The sequence below is a fragment of the Seriola lalandi genome, unplaced genomic scaffold (genome assembly GCF_002814215.2).
Source record: "Seriola lalandi dorsalis isolate HSWRI2012SDOR001 ecotype SW California unplaced genomic scaffold, Sedor1 jcf7180002054855, whole genome shotgun sequence".
NCBI lineage: Eukaryota > Metazoa > Chordata > Actinopteri > Carangiformes > Carangidae > Seriola > Seriola lalandi.
Window position 1 is genome coordinate 1,048,467 of NW_019525408.1, and position 18,835 is coordinate 1,067,301.

An 18,835-nucleotide genomic window follows, 5' to 3' on the forward strand; every position below is an offset into this window, starting at 1 on the left:
AATGTGCAAAGAGTGTGGAAGCCTTTTCGTCCTTCTTTTTTGGTTCAAATACATACAAGTATTAATGTTATTATGATTTAGCAACTTTTTAAAAAAACACAGACGGATCCATAAAAATGATAAATGTCAACTAGGAAACAGTCAAATTAAAGAAAAAAGAATAACATGAAGTGTCTTAGTAAGGAGGGTCATCATGTGCCACCAGAACAGCTTCAATGCACCTTGGCATTGATTATGCAAGTCTGAGACTCTACCGGATGGGTGAATACAATTCTTCCAAAAGATACTCCCTCATTTGGTGTTTTGATGATGGTAGTGTAGAGTGCTGTCTGACATGTTGGTCCAAAATCTGGCATAGGTGATTAACTGGGTTGAGATCTGGTGACTCTGGAGGCCATAGCATATGATTCACATTATTTTCATACTCATCAAACCATTCAGTAACCCCTCGTGCCCTACGGATGGCATCATCATCATTTTCCTGGAAGAGACCACTCTCATCAGGATAGAAATGTTTCGTCATAGGATAAAGGTGATCAGTCAGAACCACTTTGTATTGATTTGCAGTGCACCTTCCCTCTTAGAGGACAAGTGGATCCAAACCATGCCAGAAAAGGGCCTCCCCCAGCATAACAGAGCCCCCAGATCCCCTTACTGCAGGGATCAAGCATTCAGGCCTGTACCGTTCTCTTGGTGTACACCACACATGCACGCGCCCACTTGTGGATAATATGATGAAGGATTGCTCATCTGACCATATCACTTTTTTCCACATTTCTAAAAGATTATTGCCTGTGGTTTTTGCACCAGTGAACAAGTATCCCTCTCTATGTTAGTTGTATGGAACTGTTCTTGCTGACACACTCTGATCACGTGCTGCACTGACGTTCTCAGTCACCTGATGAACAGTTGATTCTTTATATTTCCTTACATATTGCACTAACACATGAGCATCCCGGTCATCAAATGTGCTCTGTCAACCGCAATTTCCAACCCTATTTACTGACGTCTTTCCCGTAGATCTAAATGCAGATGTCACTTTAGTCACTGTACCTATTGAAACACCAGCCAGTTGAGCAGTCTTTGTGACCGAAGCTCCGCCCATCCACGCCCAAACAATGAAACCTCTTTCAAAGTCAGTTGGATCTTTTCCTTTTGCCATCTTTGTACAAAATCAACATCAACTGGGCCTGCTCAGCATTTTTATACCTGTCACAGAGCATGACTGGCTGTTAAACTCTTAGTAGTCTAAGGGCTATTTTGACCATTGGTTTGATCACGTTGCCGTGATCAGTGACTGCTGAAGGTTAATTGTGCCAGGCAGTGCACCTGTGTGGAAGCAGCTGCATTTGTTATGTTTCTCCACTCATTTATTCAGGTTTTTCCTTTAATGTGTCCCCTCTCTGTATATTTCCTATTGGAGACACTGTAAACACAATTATTTCAGTATGTGAAAGGAAAACACATAAAAAACAAAAACAACCATAAAGTACATTTCCTAACAAATGTGAATGTTCTTACCCACAAAACTTTGTTTCTCTGTGTCCCACAGTGGGGCAGCTCGCACACCATTTGCAACCAAGGCAAAGAACGCTTTCTTAACCTGTCAAGCAACATTTGAAAGGAGAAAATTAGATTATACAATAAGATCATAGATCAAAGATCAAACTTCACAACATGTGACTATCCTTTCTACAGCTGAAACAGTCTATTAATCTGTATCGGAATTCTTTACAATATTCTTGACAGTTCATAGACTGTTTAAGTGAAAAAATAATCAACAAATTAATATCTAATTGAAAATAATCTTTAGTTGCAGCCCTGATCATTATCTGAAGACCTTTTCTGTTTGCATCACATTCACCAGTAGACAAACCTCTTTGAAGTGCTTTTTAAACTACTGTTGGTTTTGTGTTGGTTTTAGTATTTCCACCTGTTTTAGATAAGGGTTTTTAACCCTTGGCTTCAGTGGATCTAGTGGTTGAAGATCTACACATCAAAGAGGCCGGAGCTCCAAAGGATTACTGTTTAACAACTTTATGACAATCCAACTCAAAGAAACTGCTCTGAGGCAAAATAACCCTTCGGATTTTATTGAACATTAACTTAAGCTGTTTCAGTTCTCAAGACTAGCGACCTCAAAATCATATATGGTATTTTTCTCTTATTTTTTTAATTTATTACTTTTATTTTTTGTTTTTACTGTAAATGAAAAGGTGGTCCATAAACAAAATAATACTATTATTATATATTATAAATGGTTCTTCTTCAACGAAATAGGCTTGACTTTATCACATATAATGCTGCTGCAACTGTGGTGCAGCACACTTTGACAAACTAAATGAACCATTTGTCATACATTTTAGTTGCTATCACGAAAAGGGAAGTGCAAATACAGAGACATAGGGACAATCAGTACTAACTTGGAGTGCTGTGTCGAACACAACCAGCTTCGAGCTTGTTGGGACGATGTCGTAGCACTTGTGGGATTTCATAAAGCGCATGTAAATATCACTCTCAGGTTCAGCAGCTGCAAGTAAAGAAGGCAGGAAAATACTTTTGGAGGAAGAATAAATCTCACAGGGAATATATAATGAGCGCCTGGAAACAAAACACACTCTCAGAGCCTAAACAACCATTACGCTTTGGACCACTTACTGCCACTTTACTGCTCCATCTCACTGATAATTACACTCTGCTTTAAGCACCAACAAGCACAAAAACAGTGGAAAAACATGGGAAGCAAAGTACTGTAGGAGCTTATATCCGTCATAGATGATGCACTTTGAAGATTACAGTAATTTTTTCCTACATGTGGTGGAGAAACACTGAGCGGATTAGTTTGACTTAAAATAATTGTTTGTTCTAGCTAAATAAATGTAAAGATCTGCAACTCTCCTCTTTTCAAATCATTGTAAATTATAAAAATAAAGGTTTTGGACTAGTGGTTAGATATTATTGCATCTTTTAGATTAATAAAATTGTATTCATTTATTAATGTATGCATTGCTAATTGTATATGTAGTTTTAAGCTCACAGCCTTTAACTGTCTTATTTCTTTTCCTGTCTATGTGTGTGTTGATCTGGGAGGCCAGATGTTGGAATATTTGACCAAACAAGATTGTATAAAGTTTTTCTGAATTCAATCTAATTAAATCATGAGACAGTAAATCAGAGGACTTCATGTATTTATATTTTACAGACAACATGATCAACTAATCAAAATCATTTCCTAAAACATATGCTGCATCATGATCAAATGTAGAGGAAAGGCCTGTTGAATATCTTGTAGTCTCTCTAGCATTCGGTATCTGTCATCCTTCATCGATACCACTGCGTTAAATTCCCATTTAAACCAATGATTAGACATTTAAAAGAACGGGTGTTATAAACGAACCGGTGAAGTCAGCAGGCTGGAGAGGGAATCCCTTACATATATGACACAGATCAGAGCGGATGTATCGCACTGTCAACACAATCTTTAAAACGGATTTAACTCTAACATCTGTGACTTGGTAAAATATCCTCTTAAACTGGCAGCATCACTGAAATACCAATGATACCCTGATCATCTTTGCAATACATTAAGCCAGGACGAATTGCGTTGAAGCCAGTAAAAACAGAGCAGTAGGTCAGCAAATACCGCATCGGGACACTTACCATCATCATCTAGTTCAAGTTTCTCCAGCATGCCTTCGAATAGACCGTAGACCTATGAGAGGGGAGGAGAAGGCAGAAGTTTGCAGTGAAGAGTGCAGCGGATCCTCACAACAACACACGGTTGCACACGACTAAACTTTGCTGTGAATTGTGAGTTAACAGCAGACTGAAGCGACTTTCCACCAGCGGCCCCAGCAGACCGGTCACATCGAGTCCAACTGTGGTGCGCAAACATAAAAAATAAAAATAAAAAAAAACCGTCGTGCGCCACCAGCGTTTTACCGATTACATAAAGCTCCTCCAACTCCGCTAAATATACACAGGTAACGTGACAAACACCTTGTACTGTGGAGCTGCAACTTTAGTCGCACATTATTAATAGACTACACACACACCCCTCAAAACTCGGAGTGGAACAGTCCTGATCCATTTGCTGCAGTAGGGGGAACCAATGCGTACACGCTGCTCAAAACAACCACTTCACTATGCGTGTCAGAATAAGTCCCACTACAATAAACCAGATGAATTCATTGTTAAAGCCATAATCTGCCAAAAATAACTCACCGCAGGAAAAATTCTCTCGCATGAAGCGTGGGGGTAATAAGCAGGAAGCTCCACGCACTGTGGACACACCCCTCCATGCAGAGCAACCTGGGTGCTTCACCATATTAGGAAATCCCTTACGTTGCTAAGCAGCAAGAAGCTGGGGATGCCTAGTCACATCCTCTGTTCATTTCGTCTGACAAATCGAGCAACATGGTTGAGATCTACAGATACAACTCTACAGCTCTGGTCCTTGGCAGCAGCAGGAAGATGAGAAAATGACAAGCAAATTGTGCTTTTTGCATCTCACACACAGCACAGGCAAGTTCCCAGCATGACATATGCTGTGTCATGCTGAGATATTTGCATGCTCAAAGTGTGCTTGTGTATACATGATTTCCCATAGTCCCTAATTTATTCAGTATATTCACAACAAGCCACTGCAGCAGTATGAGAAAGCCTGTATACCGGTGCTGGGATGTTAAACAGTCCCCGGTGTCGTCCTGCAATGGTGACACAGCACTTCTCTTGCCAAAAACTACTCCTGCGCTTTCATAAATCTTGCGCTGCTGCATCACAGCAGGCATGCAGCCTGCTCTGGTATTACAGCAAACTCCAGGGAAGCAGACATTCACAAATCCATTAAATAAATTGCTTTAAAAAATAAATTTGGCAAAAAGTCAAATCAGAAGATTATTTGTGAGCCTCCATTTATGTATGATGGAAGAGGAGGGGACACAGAAAGGCTGACAGGCACTGACTGGGTGTTAATATCAACAGTATACAATGCTGGTGATGAAATATTGATTTAGCCACTCTGGCTAGAACCCACAATCACTCACAGCAGACAGGTCGAGACAGACCTTCAGATAATTATTCATTAAATCTGCACAGCCATGGAGTCATTCCTCACTAGCTGTAGAAGTCTGGTCTCACATCCTGACTCAGACTGCCTGAATCCTAATAAACTTTCAGAGAAAAGTCTTGTGACAAAAGACTAAATTTGCTCTCAGCTGTTTTTGCAGTAACAATCAATTGTGCAGCCACTTAGCTGACATCTAACACGGTTTGAGACATAGCCTCAGTGCTGAAACAATATTTACACCTTCTGTTCTGCCACTGATGCTCAGAGCAAATAGTGCAAACACAGGCTTGTTGACAACTGCATGGTGAAGTATCAGAGCTTGAATTGAAGAGATTTGCATCTTTCATGCTTTCTGTTCACCACTGTCCAAGTAAACCTTTATGAGTCTGAGTAAAGTAGCACATGACTTAGACAGAAGGCATGTAAGGCCACTTTTATGTAGCCACAAAGAAAAACAATTATCAGCTTCAACAACCCATGACCAAGCAGTTTTATCAGTGCTTTTCAGAAAATACAGCTTAATATTACCGATATTGAATTAGTGAAAAGATACAACATTTTATCTGCAAATTCAGTTACATATTTAGACTTATTTTTTGAGTAAAAGCAATAAATATTTCACCCATTTTTACAAAATCCCATGCATTTGTTACTCCTAAGCCACAGAGCTCACAAGCAGGAGCAGAACTGTCCTGAGGCAAACAAACAAATATCAGGAATTCTTGAAATAGATGGCATTCCAATTTAAATGGCTACATAAAATGAGTAGCATTTTTGCAGTGAGACTCACTTGATGTGAGGTAGAGTAAGATGGCACAGGGCTTGAGGAAGGGATCGGGGGTTTAGCAGAGGGGAGGCTGAGACGCTGTCCTGTGTCTGGAGGTGTGGTGAGGGAGCGGGATCTGGAGCTCGGCTCCAAGCGTTCAGGGCTGGGCCTGCTCGGCTGGGCCTCCTGGGTGAACACAGGTTGGCTGGACACCTGGGTCGGGGTGGTGGGTGGTGTGGAGAGTCCAGAGGCTGCGGAGAGATAAAAAGGTCCGGAGTAGATACCTCAACTTATCTCTTGTTTCTCTGGATGTCAATCCATACTGCGCTGGCAGTGACACTGAGACGCAGTGCGGATTGACATCGATGATAGGCTTAGTTGTTAAGACTGAGGTGCTACAGTCGTGACTGCAGCAGATACCATCAATGCTGTCACATGCTCTAACAGAGAAGGAATGCACATCTGATCCATCTGGGCCTGGCAGTCCTGAGTACTGAGAAACAACAAAGATACCAGAGTTTAATCCACAGCCCAGTCACTGACAGACAAGGATGCAGTAGGTAAACAAGCATTACAAATACAGCTAGAAAACTGAGTTACATTAAGCATCACATTAGCAATATGTTGTGCTTTACCAGATGTATGACAACCATCATTTTTAGGAGTTTTCAAAAAACATATAACAACACACTGAATAAATTATAGAGACAAAAAATGATGTTTTTTTTTTGTATTTGCTGTGGGGCTACAATAATATAAGGTGTGTCTGTTATTTTTTCTACCCAGTGTGGATGAAAGGTTTAAATAAAAAACTTGATCATATATCAACCCCTGAAACTATATGTTTGTCGGACTGTGCTATCAAAATAATTTTACATTTTTTGGTAATCAGAAGCTTGATAGATGCATTTTTAAAAGCTCAATCAATAAAATAATATATTTAAGTAATGAGAAAACTCATTGTAAAACATGGGTTCAAATTATAAAGGCCCTATGCAGCCATGGATCACCCACACAGGTGTTTTCACTTATTTTGTCAATTAAGACCCCATCTAAAGACTGTGTGTGGGGGTGTAATTACAGCATAGCTCCACCCAACTTCCAACCTCTAATTAACCAGAAGTGAAAACTCCTGTGTGGGTTCGCCGAGGCTGTCATTTTTGTTAATCTAATTTCAGGTGTGTTTTCCAATCTTATTTTTTTTTTTTATCTCCTGCTTTTTTTTTTTGTTTGTTTAAAAAGTTGAAATGTTTGTTTACATCCACACTTTAAATTAGACCCAGTCTCTGGGGCTACATGATGCTGCAGGCACCTTCTGCATTCAGGAAGAGGTGGGTTTAACCCTGCGTGTGATCAGAAGGCAAAGGCAAACCTGTGAGCGCTCCTGTTACGTTTCTCTGTGGGTTGCACCTTATTAAATTTTTTGTGCGACAAATTGGCTGCATCATGTCTTGAAAATAAAATGTGGATGATAGAGTAACTGTAAATGTTAAAAAGCCTTGAAACAAATCACAAGAAGACACAATAGCAACAGATTTATCAAAAGTGTAATCGTTTTTAAAAATGTATTAATTAACTAACTGATTATATTTAACTGCTTACTCTAGGCGATAATTATTCCTGTGGCATATTCCTCAATAACACTGCAGTGAAAACAGTGACAGATGTTCTGCACATCTGCATCCCTCTGACTGTATTAATGAAAAATCCCTTGATGGCACTCTAAAGCTCATTTCATCTAAACTAATTCTAAACTTAGAAAAAAAAAAAATCAATCAGCCAGTCAATAACAGATCGCTACTTGGCAAAAGAAACACAATGAATCATGCAGGTTGTCTTCTCTTCCTGTCTCATGAGTCCCTCCATAATAACTAGGCTGATTACAACATAAGCACCCGCATGAAGCCTAAGTCTAGTGTAACAGTCAGCTGTCCGTGATGCAGTTCCTCCTGTGACAGTGTCAGGGTGAAGGTGTCAGTCACATGACAGCCTCCGGACATATTCAGGCGTCACAATCTTATGCACGGTGGTGACATGCGACACTCGCACTGCCTCGGCTCCACCCCACTGACATATTTCTGAGGCCAGACAATGAGGGACATGGATGATGTGGACCAAATGGTTCACATTACAGGGCCTCGACCATGAGACTTCCAGTTGACTTTTATCATATCCATATATCCAGCACTGGTGACAGTAATGCCAAGACTATGTAAATGTCACATGACAACTCAACCGCCCGCGTGTTTCAGTAAATCATCCATTTGACTTGGTCATTTGTACCAAACTGAGATCATTAAGTAGTTTGAACATATGACCGAGAAATGTGTTTACTGCATATTCCTTAATTTCCCCAGAAAGAAGTCCCTATATCAGCAACATGGTACAGTAATTTCACCTAATGTTATGTGATAAACATTTTCTGCGATCTATACATGAGCTTCAAAAAGGAGAAGAGTAGTTTTTCATAAATAAGTCGCAGTGTGTCGGGCGACCATTTTTCCTTGGTCTGTCCAAGTGCACTCCACACTATCTCTTGACATTTAGTTGGTGTGCACCGGCCCTCTTTGGTGTGCCCTGCTTCCGCTGTGTAGCCTTCTTATTTTAGCCACGCTGTTGTGGCACATTCCACAGGAGGAGATAACAGTGGGGCTTGAAGCCCTCTCCTAAAACTGGTTAATAGGGGCCAGCTTGACACCACCCAGGAAAAAGGAAATAGATGTCTCGCTTTAAGTAATCCAGCCCATCTAACTTTACATGCATTAAAAAAAAAACTCACACAGTGCCCTATATAATATTTTAGAGTGAGGGTATCTATAAGAACATACTGCATACTGATAAGATGTCCTGATGTAACAGACACAGCTTTGTATATGCAGGAAGACAAAAGAAGCATTGATTTAGAGAAATTAATCGATTATACAACCCACAGAAAATGTATCTGCGACTATTTTAATAAATGGCATTTTTTTGGCCTGGAAAGGCCTTAAACAATAAATCAAATATTCCCCCGTCCCAGCTTCTCAGTTGTGAGGAAAAGCTGTTTTTTTCCTAATGTTATAGTGGAGTAAATATTTTGGGGTTTTGGACAGTTGGTTGGACAGAACAAAGCAATGTGAAGATTTAGAAAATTCAGATTTTTATCTGTACTATGTACTATATTTTCAGCCCTAATATGAATTGCTTAACAAAAAATCTGCGATGTGGGCATTGATTCAGAGGTCTGTAACTAGGCTAATCTCTTCTGTTTGTTTTAATGTAATTTGCTGCAATGCTGTGTTAGGGCAACACCTTTAAAGCAGATCCTCTCAATCTGGGTGCCCCCTGAGGAATCAGGAGAAAACAGGGTGTTTTTCAGTCACGTGGGGCTACACTGACTGGGAGCAACGTGAGCCCCATTGGTTGACATCAGAGCAGCAGTGAGGCCTACACAGGCCCAACGGACATGCTGCTACAGCCATCTCTGGCCAGCCATTTAACATGATGAATCTCAACTGTGAATGACTATGTTTATAAAAGCACACTGGTTAGAACTGGTGTGTAGATTTGTGAAGCAATAGATGATATGACAAACAGTCAGTAACCCCAATTAACAACACCATGCTAGGTATACCATAATACAAGCTCCCAGTAAAAAGGTTCACAAAGTCACGTAGGTGTGCAAACATTGCAGTGCATTTATGTGAGCAGTCACAATTAAAACTTACATACAGTGCTGCTAAGAAGCACACAGATATCTTCTTAACCAGCCACTTCTGAAATTTCACACGTAAATGTCAGCTTCTTAAAGGGTGCAGTGAACACACAGCAACATAGCTGCAACCTCCACATTGTGAGGCTCTGGATCAAAGGACTTATGGTTTAGGCTGCGGTGTCACCACATCATATACTGCTTTTATGATGAAGTCTATATCCTATACAACAACATATGGATGTACATCATTATGACAGGACTCTGGTCCTCTCATCTACTCCACCGAGGTCAGACTGGCTCTAAATCAGGAGCTGTGAAGTCTGTGATAAAGTGCCACTTGAACACCACACTTCACTCATCTAGCATTATGAGCAAACACTTTACAATAACTGCATTAAGTGCGCATGGTGGTCTGGACTTTTTGTTTGGCATCTGTCATTCCTGCCATGGTGTTGTCGTGCTACCTATAATGAAAACCTGAAAGAATATTAAGCGATAAGAGCCTGATCCAAAACACAAGGACAAGCTGCAAAGATTCTCACTAGTTAAGCTTTAACGGTTCCTGTCTATTTTAATAAAGTTTTCAAACTGGAGCAGATATTCTGAAGAGACTCCCTTTGAATATGGGACAGAATAATGACACTGAACTTACTGTATCAAGTAGCATGGCTATAAATTACTCTACCATAATGGCAGGATTACTAAAAAATAAAAACAAATTACATTTTTGCTGTTTCATTTCATTCACAGCATTATGTGAAAAGACTTCAGTTAATTTTCACATACCATTACAACATTTAAATCACTGCAGACATATTAATCACTTACAATGCATGAAGCGCATTGCTGTATGTGCAGTGATTAAAATGTGTCTATGTATATGAATTTTGCAAAGTGATTAGTGATGCCTCTCACACACAGTTTTACCACTTTGGCTTGTGACCTGTCACTTTGTGCAGATGCTTTGAATGCATATGTGAAACCAGAGAGCAGCCACATAAGCAGAACCTAAACTATATGGAACACCTATGGCTACAACAGCATTCAGGACATAGATGATACCAATACCAAATAAATAAAAATACAGATGCTTACTCTTTGTTCAATCGTAAGAATATTTATGCAGGATTACAAAAATGTATCATATATTATTCTGAAACCTTTAAATGTACTTAAGAGAGGATTATTGGACTACTGGAGGAGGTTGCAGCAAAATTTCAAGATAAAGGTCTAACATAGCAGGTGAAGAGCACAACACATTACCAGAAAGACATGATGCCTCGGACTGATGCCTCCCTCCTAACCCATCTTGCTCCTTCCGTTTCTTGCTCCTTCTTAGACTACCAAACCTCTTCATGGAACACAGTGGGTTGTGGGCTCAAAACTAAATCTGACCATGACCATCCACATCACGAAAGGGGAGCAGAAATGGCTTAAAGTGAGAGTCACTCCATTTCTAAGTGAAGAAAGTTGCGCAGAAGTTAAAGTGAAAGGTATATCCAACTGAGAACATTAGAGAATGGTTAGTCTTTGAAGCGATTTGATCTGTTTTTAGAAGAGAAATGGTCCTCTTTCCTTATAGGACGAAACTGGTCGCCTTCAATCGATGGATCAAGGAATATATAAATGATAGTCCTCTTTTAACTTCACGTTAATCCGCAGGAGAAGAATACATTTGGCTATTCCACGAAGTTGCACATTCTACTTTTTCCTGGAGCCAGCAGAACAGAATATGACAACCGCAGCAAGTCACCAATAAGGCTAAAAATCCTCCAGGGCCAAAGACCAGCAAGAAGCCGCATACACCATCTGTGTCAGCTCGTGTATTTGATGAAAAGGCTTGGAAAGTATGAAAGCTGTAAATTCCATACAGCTTCAGCAAAGAAATGTCCCTTTTTGCAAGTGATGCAAATAACAACTGGCACGGACCGGAGTGCCTCTTCCCCCTCTCTCAGCACTGCCAGTGCTTTAAATTGTCAGGTGCAGCTGTGGGTGGCATCTCTTTAATATAGCACCCGTGTCAGCAGCCTGTAAAAGGAGGCCAGCCTGTGAAGGTTACACCAGCGATTGGCTGAGGCAGCACATCTCCCCGCCTCTCTCTTCCACTGCCCTCCCTTTTCCCGCAGAGTAAATTCAGCACAGGCACATCTGTCTCACTCCGTCTTCACGCAATTTCCTGTGATAAAAGCCTGCTCTATTTTAAATTCTTCAACATTTGCAGTTGAGCCATTACAGGGACTACAAATAAAGACATACAGGTTGTGGCTTTCAGCTGGGTGTCCAAAAGCTCTGCCATTTGTACATTCAGTTGTCTGTAAATTTTGGGGGCCTGACCTTTAAGATTGCACAGGCCAGCCCCCATCAGATGACAGCCGGGGGACATCCCATGTTCTGTCAGCTGATCAGAAAGCTTCCATTCAATACCACTAGCCTCTCCTACCCTTAACAGATGGCCCACCCAGTATTTGCTGCTCACATTAGCTACAGCATGCCCAGTACAGATCTCAATTAACATGTTATGCAAGTGTTCCACTCTGCTCAGTGGGTCAATGACCAACATGAGTTAGGGGTTGCCATATCAATGATGAAATCACTCACCTCAAACATCTTGTGATATTCACTGTCATATTTTTTTCATACCCTAGTAAAATTAATTTACTTCCGTTTGTTTTGAAGGTTGCTAAGTTTAATATCCAGGAGGATTTTAAATACTATCTAGGTTCCAAAAACACATCAATGTCTCCAAGGTGTATTTTGTTAAGCTCTTCCCTAGCTTAGCTTCCCCACTTAAAATAAAATCATCCTGCCCTTGTAGGGCCTGTGTTTTGTGAATTTGGAACGTCAAAACTGCCCAGTTCCTCTATTTACTGACAACATACAGCACACAGTAGCAACAGGGAGAATGAGAGAGAGACAGAAAAAAAAACTTGCATGGTTGTGAGAGGAGCTCCTGAGAGGCTGGTCACTTCCAGATAAGGGTATGAAAGCACTACACTTGCCCTCAGCAGTGAGAGACTGACAATGTCCAGGCAATGGGAAAACACATATTTAGAACAGCTGGAAATAAGAAGACATTCTGCTCTTATTTGTTGGAAATATGGATATAAATGCATCGGAGAAAAATCTGTTTTCCAATGAATAATATGCAAACGATTCTAAATCAGATGCTCAGGAATACATACAATTTCCGAAGAAATGCCTCAATGTTTACAAAAAAGTAATACTGGAGTTAAAAATATCAACCATAGCCTGAAAGTCAAGTCAAGACAAGACTATGCTTTCAGCACACCCTTGTGGCGAAAGTGGGGTGTCTACAAAAACATCCCACTAATAAAAATAGAAAGGCTGGTGTGCCCACTCAACTGCTGTATGATATTCATTTATAAGCATACTTTGTTGGTATAATCATTGGCTACCATTCACTTAAAGCCACATCATTAGTCAGTGAACCACTGGACAGGATGTAATGTCTCAAACCACAGCAGACACTGGTAATCCTGAGCAGCTGTCATGAAAAGGCCACAGAAGCTGGTGTGCTTTCTGTGTTTTAGTTTGGTTACCATCAATAACAATCTCCAGAGTAAACGGAGCATGCTGACTCTTGAGGTCTGGCCCTTACAGAGCTATTCCGCCAACTACTGCCAAACTGACTCTCTGTGAGGAAACAGAGAAGAATGGGTATATGCACGAGCCAAAAACATATGACTCATCTTTGTGCCGTTTGATGCTGCTTCCAGCAGGGCTGTTGCCATGTGAAACAGGCTGGTTTTTGTTTGTCGGCCACCCAAATACATAGAGACACGAGAGTTGAAAATTTGCCTGATAGGTCTGTTCCTCATAATACAAGGCCTTGTTCTGTTTACTTTGTGTCATTTCCACATACCATTAGTACCATTATGTCATTATTGAGTTTTAATGGTGATATTGCTGTATGCCCATTTGAGGAATACCAAGCCTGTAACTTAATCTAACAAAATGACTTTGCAATGCACTGCTAGGATTGCAATGCAAGGAATTAAGAGCTAAAAAAACCCTCTTTGATTCTGATAATAAACAAAGCCAACCATTTCCTTTTCCTAGAGAAAGTAGATGATGAAGAAGATGACTGATAATGAAGGAACATCTGTCTGACGAAGCTCGTGACCATGTTGAACAAGGCAAAGCGGGGTGGGTGGGGTGGGGTGGGGTCGGAGTGGGTGGCTTCTTTTACCATGAAGAAACTTCTACTTCCTAATTGGCACAATAATGTTCAATGTGCATTCCTGTCAAAATGCTACATGTCACACTTTTATGTCACACGCTGCAAAATATCTGAACTCATGAACTCAATCAGATAGACGCAGGTTCCTGTATGTGGTTTTACCTTATACATACAACAGGAAAACCAAGTCATGTTTGAAACAACATAGTTTCATCTATTGTGCCTTACTTCCTCAACAACTGTCTTCCTCCTAGGTCTGCTCTTAGCACAAAATAACATGAGTATTAATCTGTTTTTTCACCACATTACACACTCTTTTAATGATCTTCCTTACTGGAAGTTATAAAACTATTAGAGCACAGTTGTAGTAAATTCAACAGCAGACACCTTTTCAGTTTCCATCGACAAGTGTTGAGTGTTCATCTTGAATGACCAGTCAGTGCAATGTTAGCTTTCTGACTCACCTCTCCTGGTTCTGGAGAAGATTTTGATGCTTGCTGGTGTAGAGCTGGATGACGAGCGGAAGATACCACTGAAGCTCAGGCGGCGGGGGGACTTGGGTGGGGAGTTCTGGTGGGAGGGATAGGGGAAGATAGTTTTGGGTGAACCTGAGCTCGTCTTCGATTGCACTGGAGCAGACTGGGGACAGGGGGGAAGCGGGGCGCCTGCAGGGCTCCTCGCAGACAGTCCTGTGGTGGGGCTGGCTGAATGGACGAGACGCTCTCCCTGAGAGACAATTAAGAGGCAGTTTTATATTCCTGCACTTGAGTTTATTTACGGTGTGTTCCTACAATATTAAATGAGACAGTGAGAGGTCGCAGAACTAAACAGTGAAAAACTCAGAACAAGAACCACACTGAATGAGGAAATGTAGAGAATAGAGATTTATTGTGAAATGACAGGCAGTGATTGCACTTTTTGTGGGGGCCTGCTATTCTGGTCACTTCTCTTTTTTTTTACACATATGTTTTGCATAGTTAGCCACATTGTAACCTTTAACGGTATCTCATAAAGAGTCGAATGAGCAAAGTGCAACAAGGCACATGCTCTTTCGTGATCTATTTGTTAAACAAGGAGAGGAGATAAAGGTTACTGAAAAACCAACAATATTGACTACTAGACTTTCTTAATGCAGCATTTTTCATTTGTTTTCTAGTCAGTTTCTGGAGCTAATTTCACTCAAAACAAACAAATCTTAAGCAGAAACATCTAATTTTGTTGGACAGACAGCTGTATGAGACTTAATCAGAGCAAGAAGGAGAACAATATTGACAAGTTTGCAATTCATGCAACATTCAGCTGCAATGTTTAGCAGCTGAAATGATTTTGTAAAACACTGGACAGATCCAATGTTTCCTTCTAACTAAGATATCATGTCTTGCTGTGTAGTGCATTCACAGGGCAGCATGTTAAACAGCCTCAACCTTGATACAGGTTTTTAACAGCCCCATCAGGTTCATTATCAGACAATCAGGATTTCTCTTTGAGAGCATTTTTCATTATGTCTTTCTGTGTTTGTAAGTTTGTCTTTGCAAGGTCAGTATCGTGTAAACAGGCTGAGAAATCCTTCCTGTCTTCACTATGCAGATACCGAACCAAAACATGAGACGGCAGCCAATCTAGCTGGAGACACTGAGAGCCTCCTCCCACCATTGACTGCTGCCTGGTCTGGATGTGCCAATAACAAATCTTTTAACCATTTGTGGGCTCTGAAAACAGTGAAGCATTATAATATGCAGTGAGCTGTAGCTCAGGGGTTGTATTTACTGAAAACAGTGAAATGTAACAGTAGTGTTTTGGTAACATTATGCAAGACTGCATAATCTGGAAAAAACTGATCAGCTGCATGATGATATGAAGTGCAAAAAGAACCACTGCTCGTCTATAGGAAGGAAAATACACAAATAAAGACACTAGCGACTTGCTGAATTTGTAACAAATCAAATCAAAAAATGGGAGGATTGTTTTGTCTAGTCTCCTTAACTAGGGTTCAGGATGGTATTTGCTAAAGGCTAGCCCTACTCCATATGCACATTTTTGTCTAAACCAATCCTGTGACAAATCTCAGGCAGTAAGAGCACACACCCATGTGTCTGTTTGCCAACAACTCTCCCTCTGTCATTGTGCAAGAGCTTGTTAGGGCAAGTGAACCAGCTATCAGGATCTTGTCTGGATATAGATCAGCTCTTTCAAAACACAAGACATTTCAGATTTTTGATCAGCATTGCACAAATATTACAGAGGTAAAACTGAAATATGTATTCTGGCGGATATAAACTAACGGTCGAGGATTATTCCTATTCAAATCAATTAGAGCAGACAGTAGGAGGAGGCTGCTTTCTTTTAGAAAAATCAATTTCCTGTATTCCTGTATGTGATCTTGCTACGCCTGGACACAGTGGGCGTAATGTTACTGTAAGCCAGCAAGGGTTGGCAGAATGGGAGAGATGGCCTTGTGTAATATTTTGCTCTCCCAGATCTGCGTCTAAATGTGTTCAAAGCCAAACAAACAGAGCCAAACAGACAAGATAAATCATGTCCAGGGAGAAAGCAAGCTTGAGAAAACAAACAATTGGCAAGTAAATGAAAATTGGTGACACAAATATAATTCAATGAAAATAATTTCTGTACCGTCTGAGCTGCACTTTTGGTTGAGCCACTTGTCTCAACTTGAGGGGAAGCGAATGCACCAAAGTCCTGCAAATAAAATAAAATCTGGGTGTTAAGGATAAATATAACTTCAAAGCAATAGAGCAGAAAAACAAAATGGCATGTATAAAAGGTAACATGAATGTCTTGTTAGCCACTACATGCTTCTTTAGCCAGTTTTAAAACAAAAACGAGAATGGTGTTCTTCTTCATCACTTTGAGGGAAAGTGATAATTCTTCATACCACCACCTTTAGGCTTTTAGCATGCTCAAAAAAGAAGACAAACATGTTTTACCACAGCGAAAACCTTTGCAAGACACATAACACACTCCTTCCCCATACCAAGGCCTGGATTTTACATTCCTCTTGAAACCGATGATGCTCCGTATGATGCAGCAGCTAAGGACACAGATGTAATTAGGTGACAATGCAAACCTGTTTCCAATATGTTTTATGTAACTCTATCAGTGTTTCTACCGGGTTGAGATCTGGGCGTTTCATGTACTGGTGGAAAACTCCAACACCAAGCACTTGAGAGTTGGCTATAAAGGCAGTGTTTCATTCACCTCTAGTTCACTTCTGATGCAGGAAGTCCTTTCTAAATAAACATAACTGCAAATGGCACCTGCATATCCGTCAAACAAAAATATGAAAAAAATGTTGATACATGATAATAACTTGAAATCTTATATGGAAGACACAGGTCGTATGCAGTCCATGAATGATTAAATTGGAAAAGCTTGCTATAGATGGATCTGATGGATGCTATCTGAAAAATGTATGCCTGTGAGCTACAGCGTCGTGGCTGTTATCAGTGGTAGAAGACAAAACAAAATAGCTGTCGCCACAGTGTGCTCACACTATCCTTATTTTGACACTGAAGAACAGTTGATTCAAGAAAGCTTTAAAGTGTACAGTTAAACCATTCAGTTCACAGCTCTTTGTAGGCTTGAGGAGCAAATTAAACACACAATACCAGACACAAATTGCTCAGACTGATGAACAGTGGCAATTGTAAATCAGGCCTGACTGCTAAAATTAGGTTAGATAAACAGAGACCCTCAGTGCAGGGACAGTAATGAATCATGACACAATGGTTTAGAGTAGGTTGGTTCCTCTAAAATGTTTCCTTTGCTTGGTGTCACATGTTTTTCCTCACAGTATTTAGACATATATATTAGTTTAAAGCTGCAGGGATTTGTCTTTTCATTAATCAGTCGATCTGCAATAATTTGTATCCATTTTGATCTGCAAGACATTTTTTAAACAAAAATGTATATTATTTCAGCTGCTCAAATTGGATAACATTCTGTTCTTAGCAGTTGTCTACTTCTGTAAGCTGAATATCTTTGAGTTTTTGACTGTTGGCGGGACAAAACAAGACATCTGAAGACCTCACCTGGGCATTTGTTTTCACAATTTCCTGACATTTTAATCGAGATTATTCGAGTTGCAGCCGTAGCAGGGGAGTTGGCTACAATGACATCACGTTAAAGGGTTAGTGTAGGACATATTGATAGTGTTTACATAAGAGATATGTCCACAAATACATTTCCATCAATGACGGCGTACTAATAAATGACAATTTGGTGGCTGACTGATGAACTGAAAAGTCGTAATGCAGAGACAGCTGTCAATCATGCACGCTCTCATACGTCGCGTGCGAGCACAGTCAACAAAAAACGGCTAATAACGGCTAAAAGTCCTGGTCCTGATTTCACAAAAAGTTCAACAACAACTCGATTTTTTTTCTTTTTTAAACAGTCACAGTAAGAAGCCAAATTAGTTGATACTTCACCGACTCACTGGCATGTTAATCCGCAGACTTCTCCTCTTCTTTGGCATTTTCTTTGAGCTCTGCTTGCTGGACTCCATCACCGTGCTTCCCATTTTTTTCCTTCAGAGGGGCAAAACACACAACAGTGAGCTAACTAACTGCTGCACCGTGGCTTCACACTGTAGACCGCCGCCCCCACCTTGCCTTCAGCTGCCCCCTCTTCTTACTACAACAACACGGAGGCACTGCCTCATCCACCAGGAAGTAGGCTTGGCAGTGGCGAAAAAGAGGCAGGGCACTCATCTTCAAATGAGCTTCAACACGGACTGTTTACAGGTGTTATGCCATGGTCTGCGCCCCCGAGAAATGTGTGTGCCCTAACCTGAAAACGGCATCAGTCTGTCTTTATTTTTTGAGTTCAGGCAAAGACACAATAACATTTTTATACTTTATACGTTTTATACCAACAAGCTATTATAAGGAAGTGAGGCTACAAATATTGAGGCTACTTGTCATTTCTTAAGCGCACTTCCTTTCCCTCCTACCATCATTTCCGTGTACGATGGCAAAACAAGAAATGGCTAAACTGAGGGCACACATCCAGGAAAACAAGTTTTTGAAGGGGAAGCTAATTTTGACACAGCACCAGGTAGGCAGATGTACACATGTGCTTAACCAA

At 40.6% G+C, this 18,835-nt stretch overlaps 1 protein-coding gene across 3 annotated transcripts in view; it reads right to left on the reverse strand.

Moving 5' to 3' along the window:
- Positions 1-18,394, reverse strand: part of LOC111670476 (5'-AMP-activated protein kinase subunit gamma-1-like) — a 27,464-nt gene extending 9,070 nt beyond the window's left edge. For all 3 annotated transcript variants that reach the window (XR_015438530.1, XR_015438531.1, XM_023427196.2), the window contains exons 1-7: positions 18,186-18,394; positions 16,361-16,426; positions 14,194-14,455; positions 5,859-6,085; positions 3,661-3,712; positions 2,424-2,530; positions 1,522-1,603 (exon numbers count right to left, since the gene is read on the reverse strand). Coding sequence is in view for 1 of the 3 variants with exons in the window: in XM_023427196.2 (XP_023282964.1) it covers positions 1,522-1,603; positions 2,424-2,530; positions 3,661-3,712; positions 5,859-6,085; positions 14,194-14,455; positions 16,361-16,426; positions 18,186-18,269 (880 nt within the window). In the remaining 2 variants the exon portion in view is untranslated. The remainder of the gene's footprint in view (positions 1-1,521; positions 1,604-2,423; positions 2,531-3,660; positions 3,713-5,858; positions 6,086-14,193; positions 14,456-16,360; positions 16,427-18,185) is intronic.
- Positions 18,395-18,835: the final 441 nt, after the last annotated feature.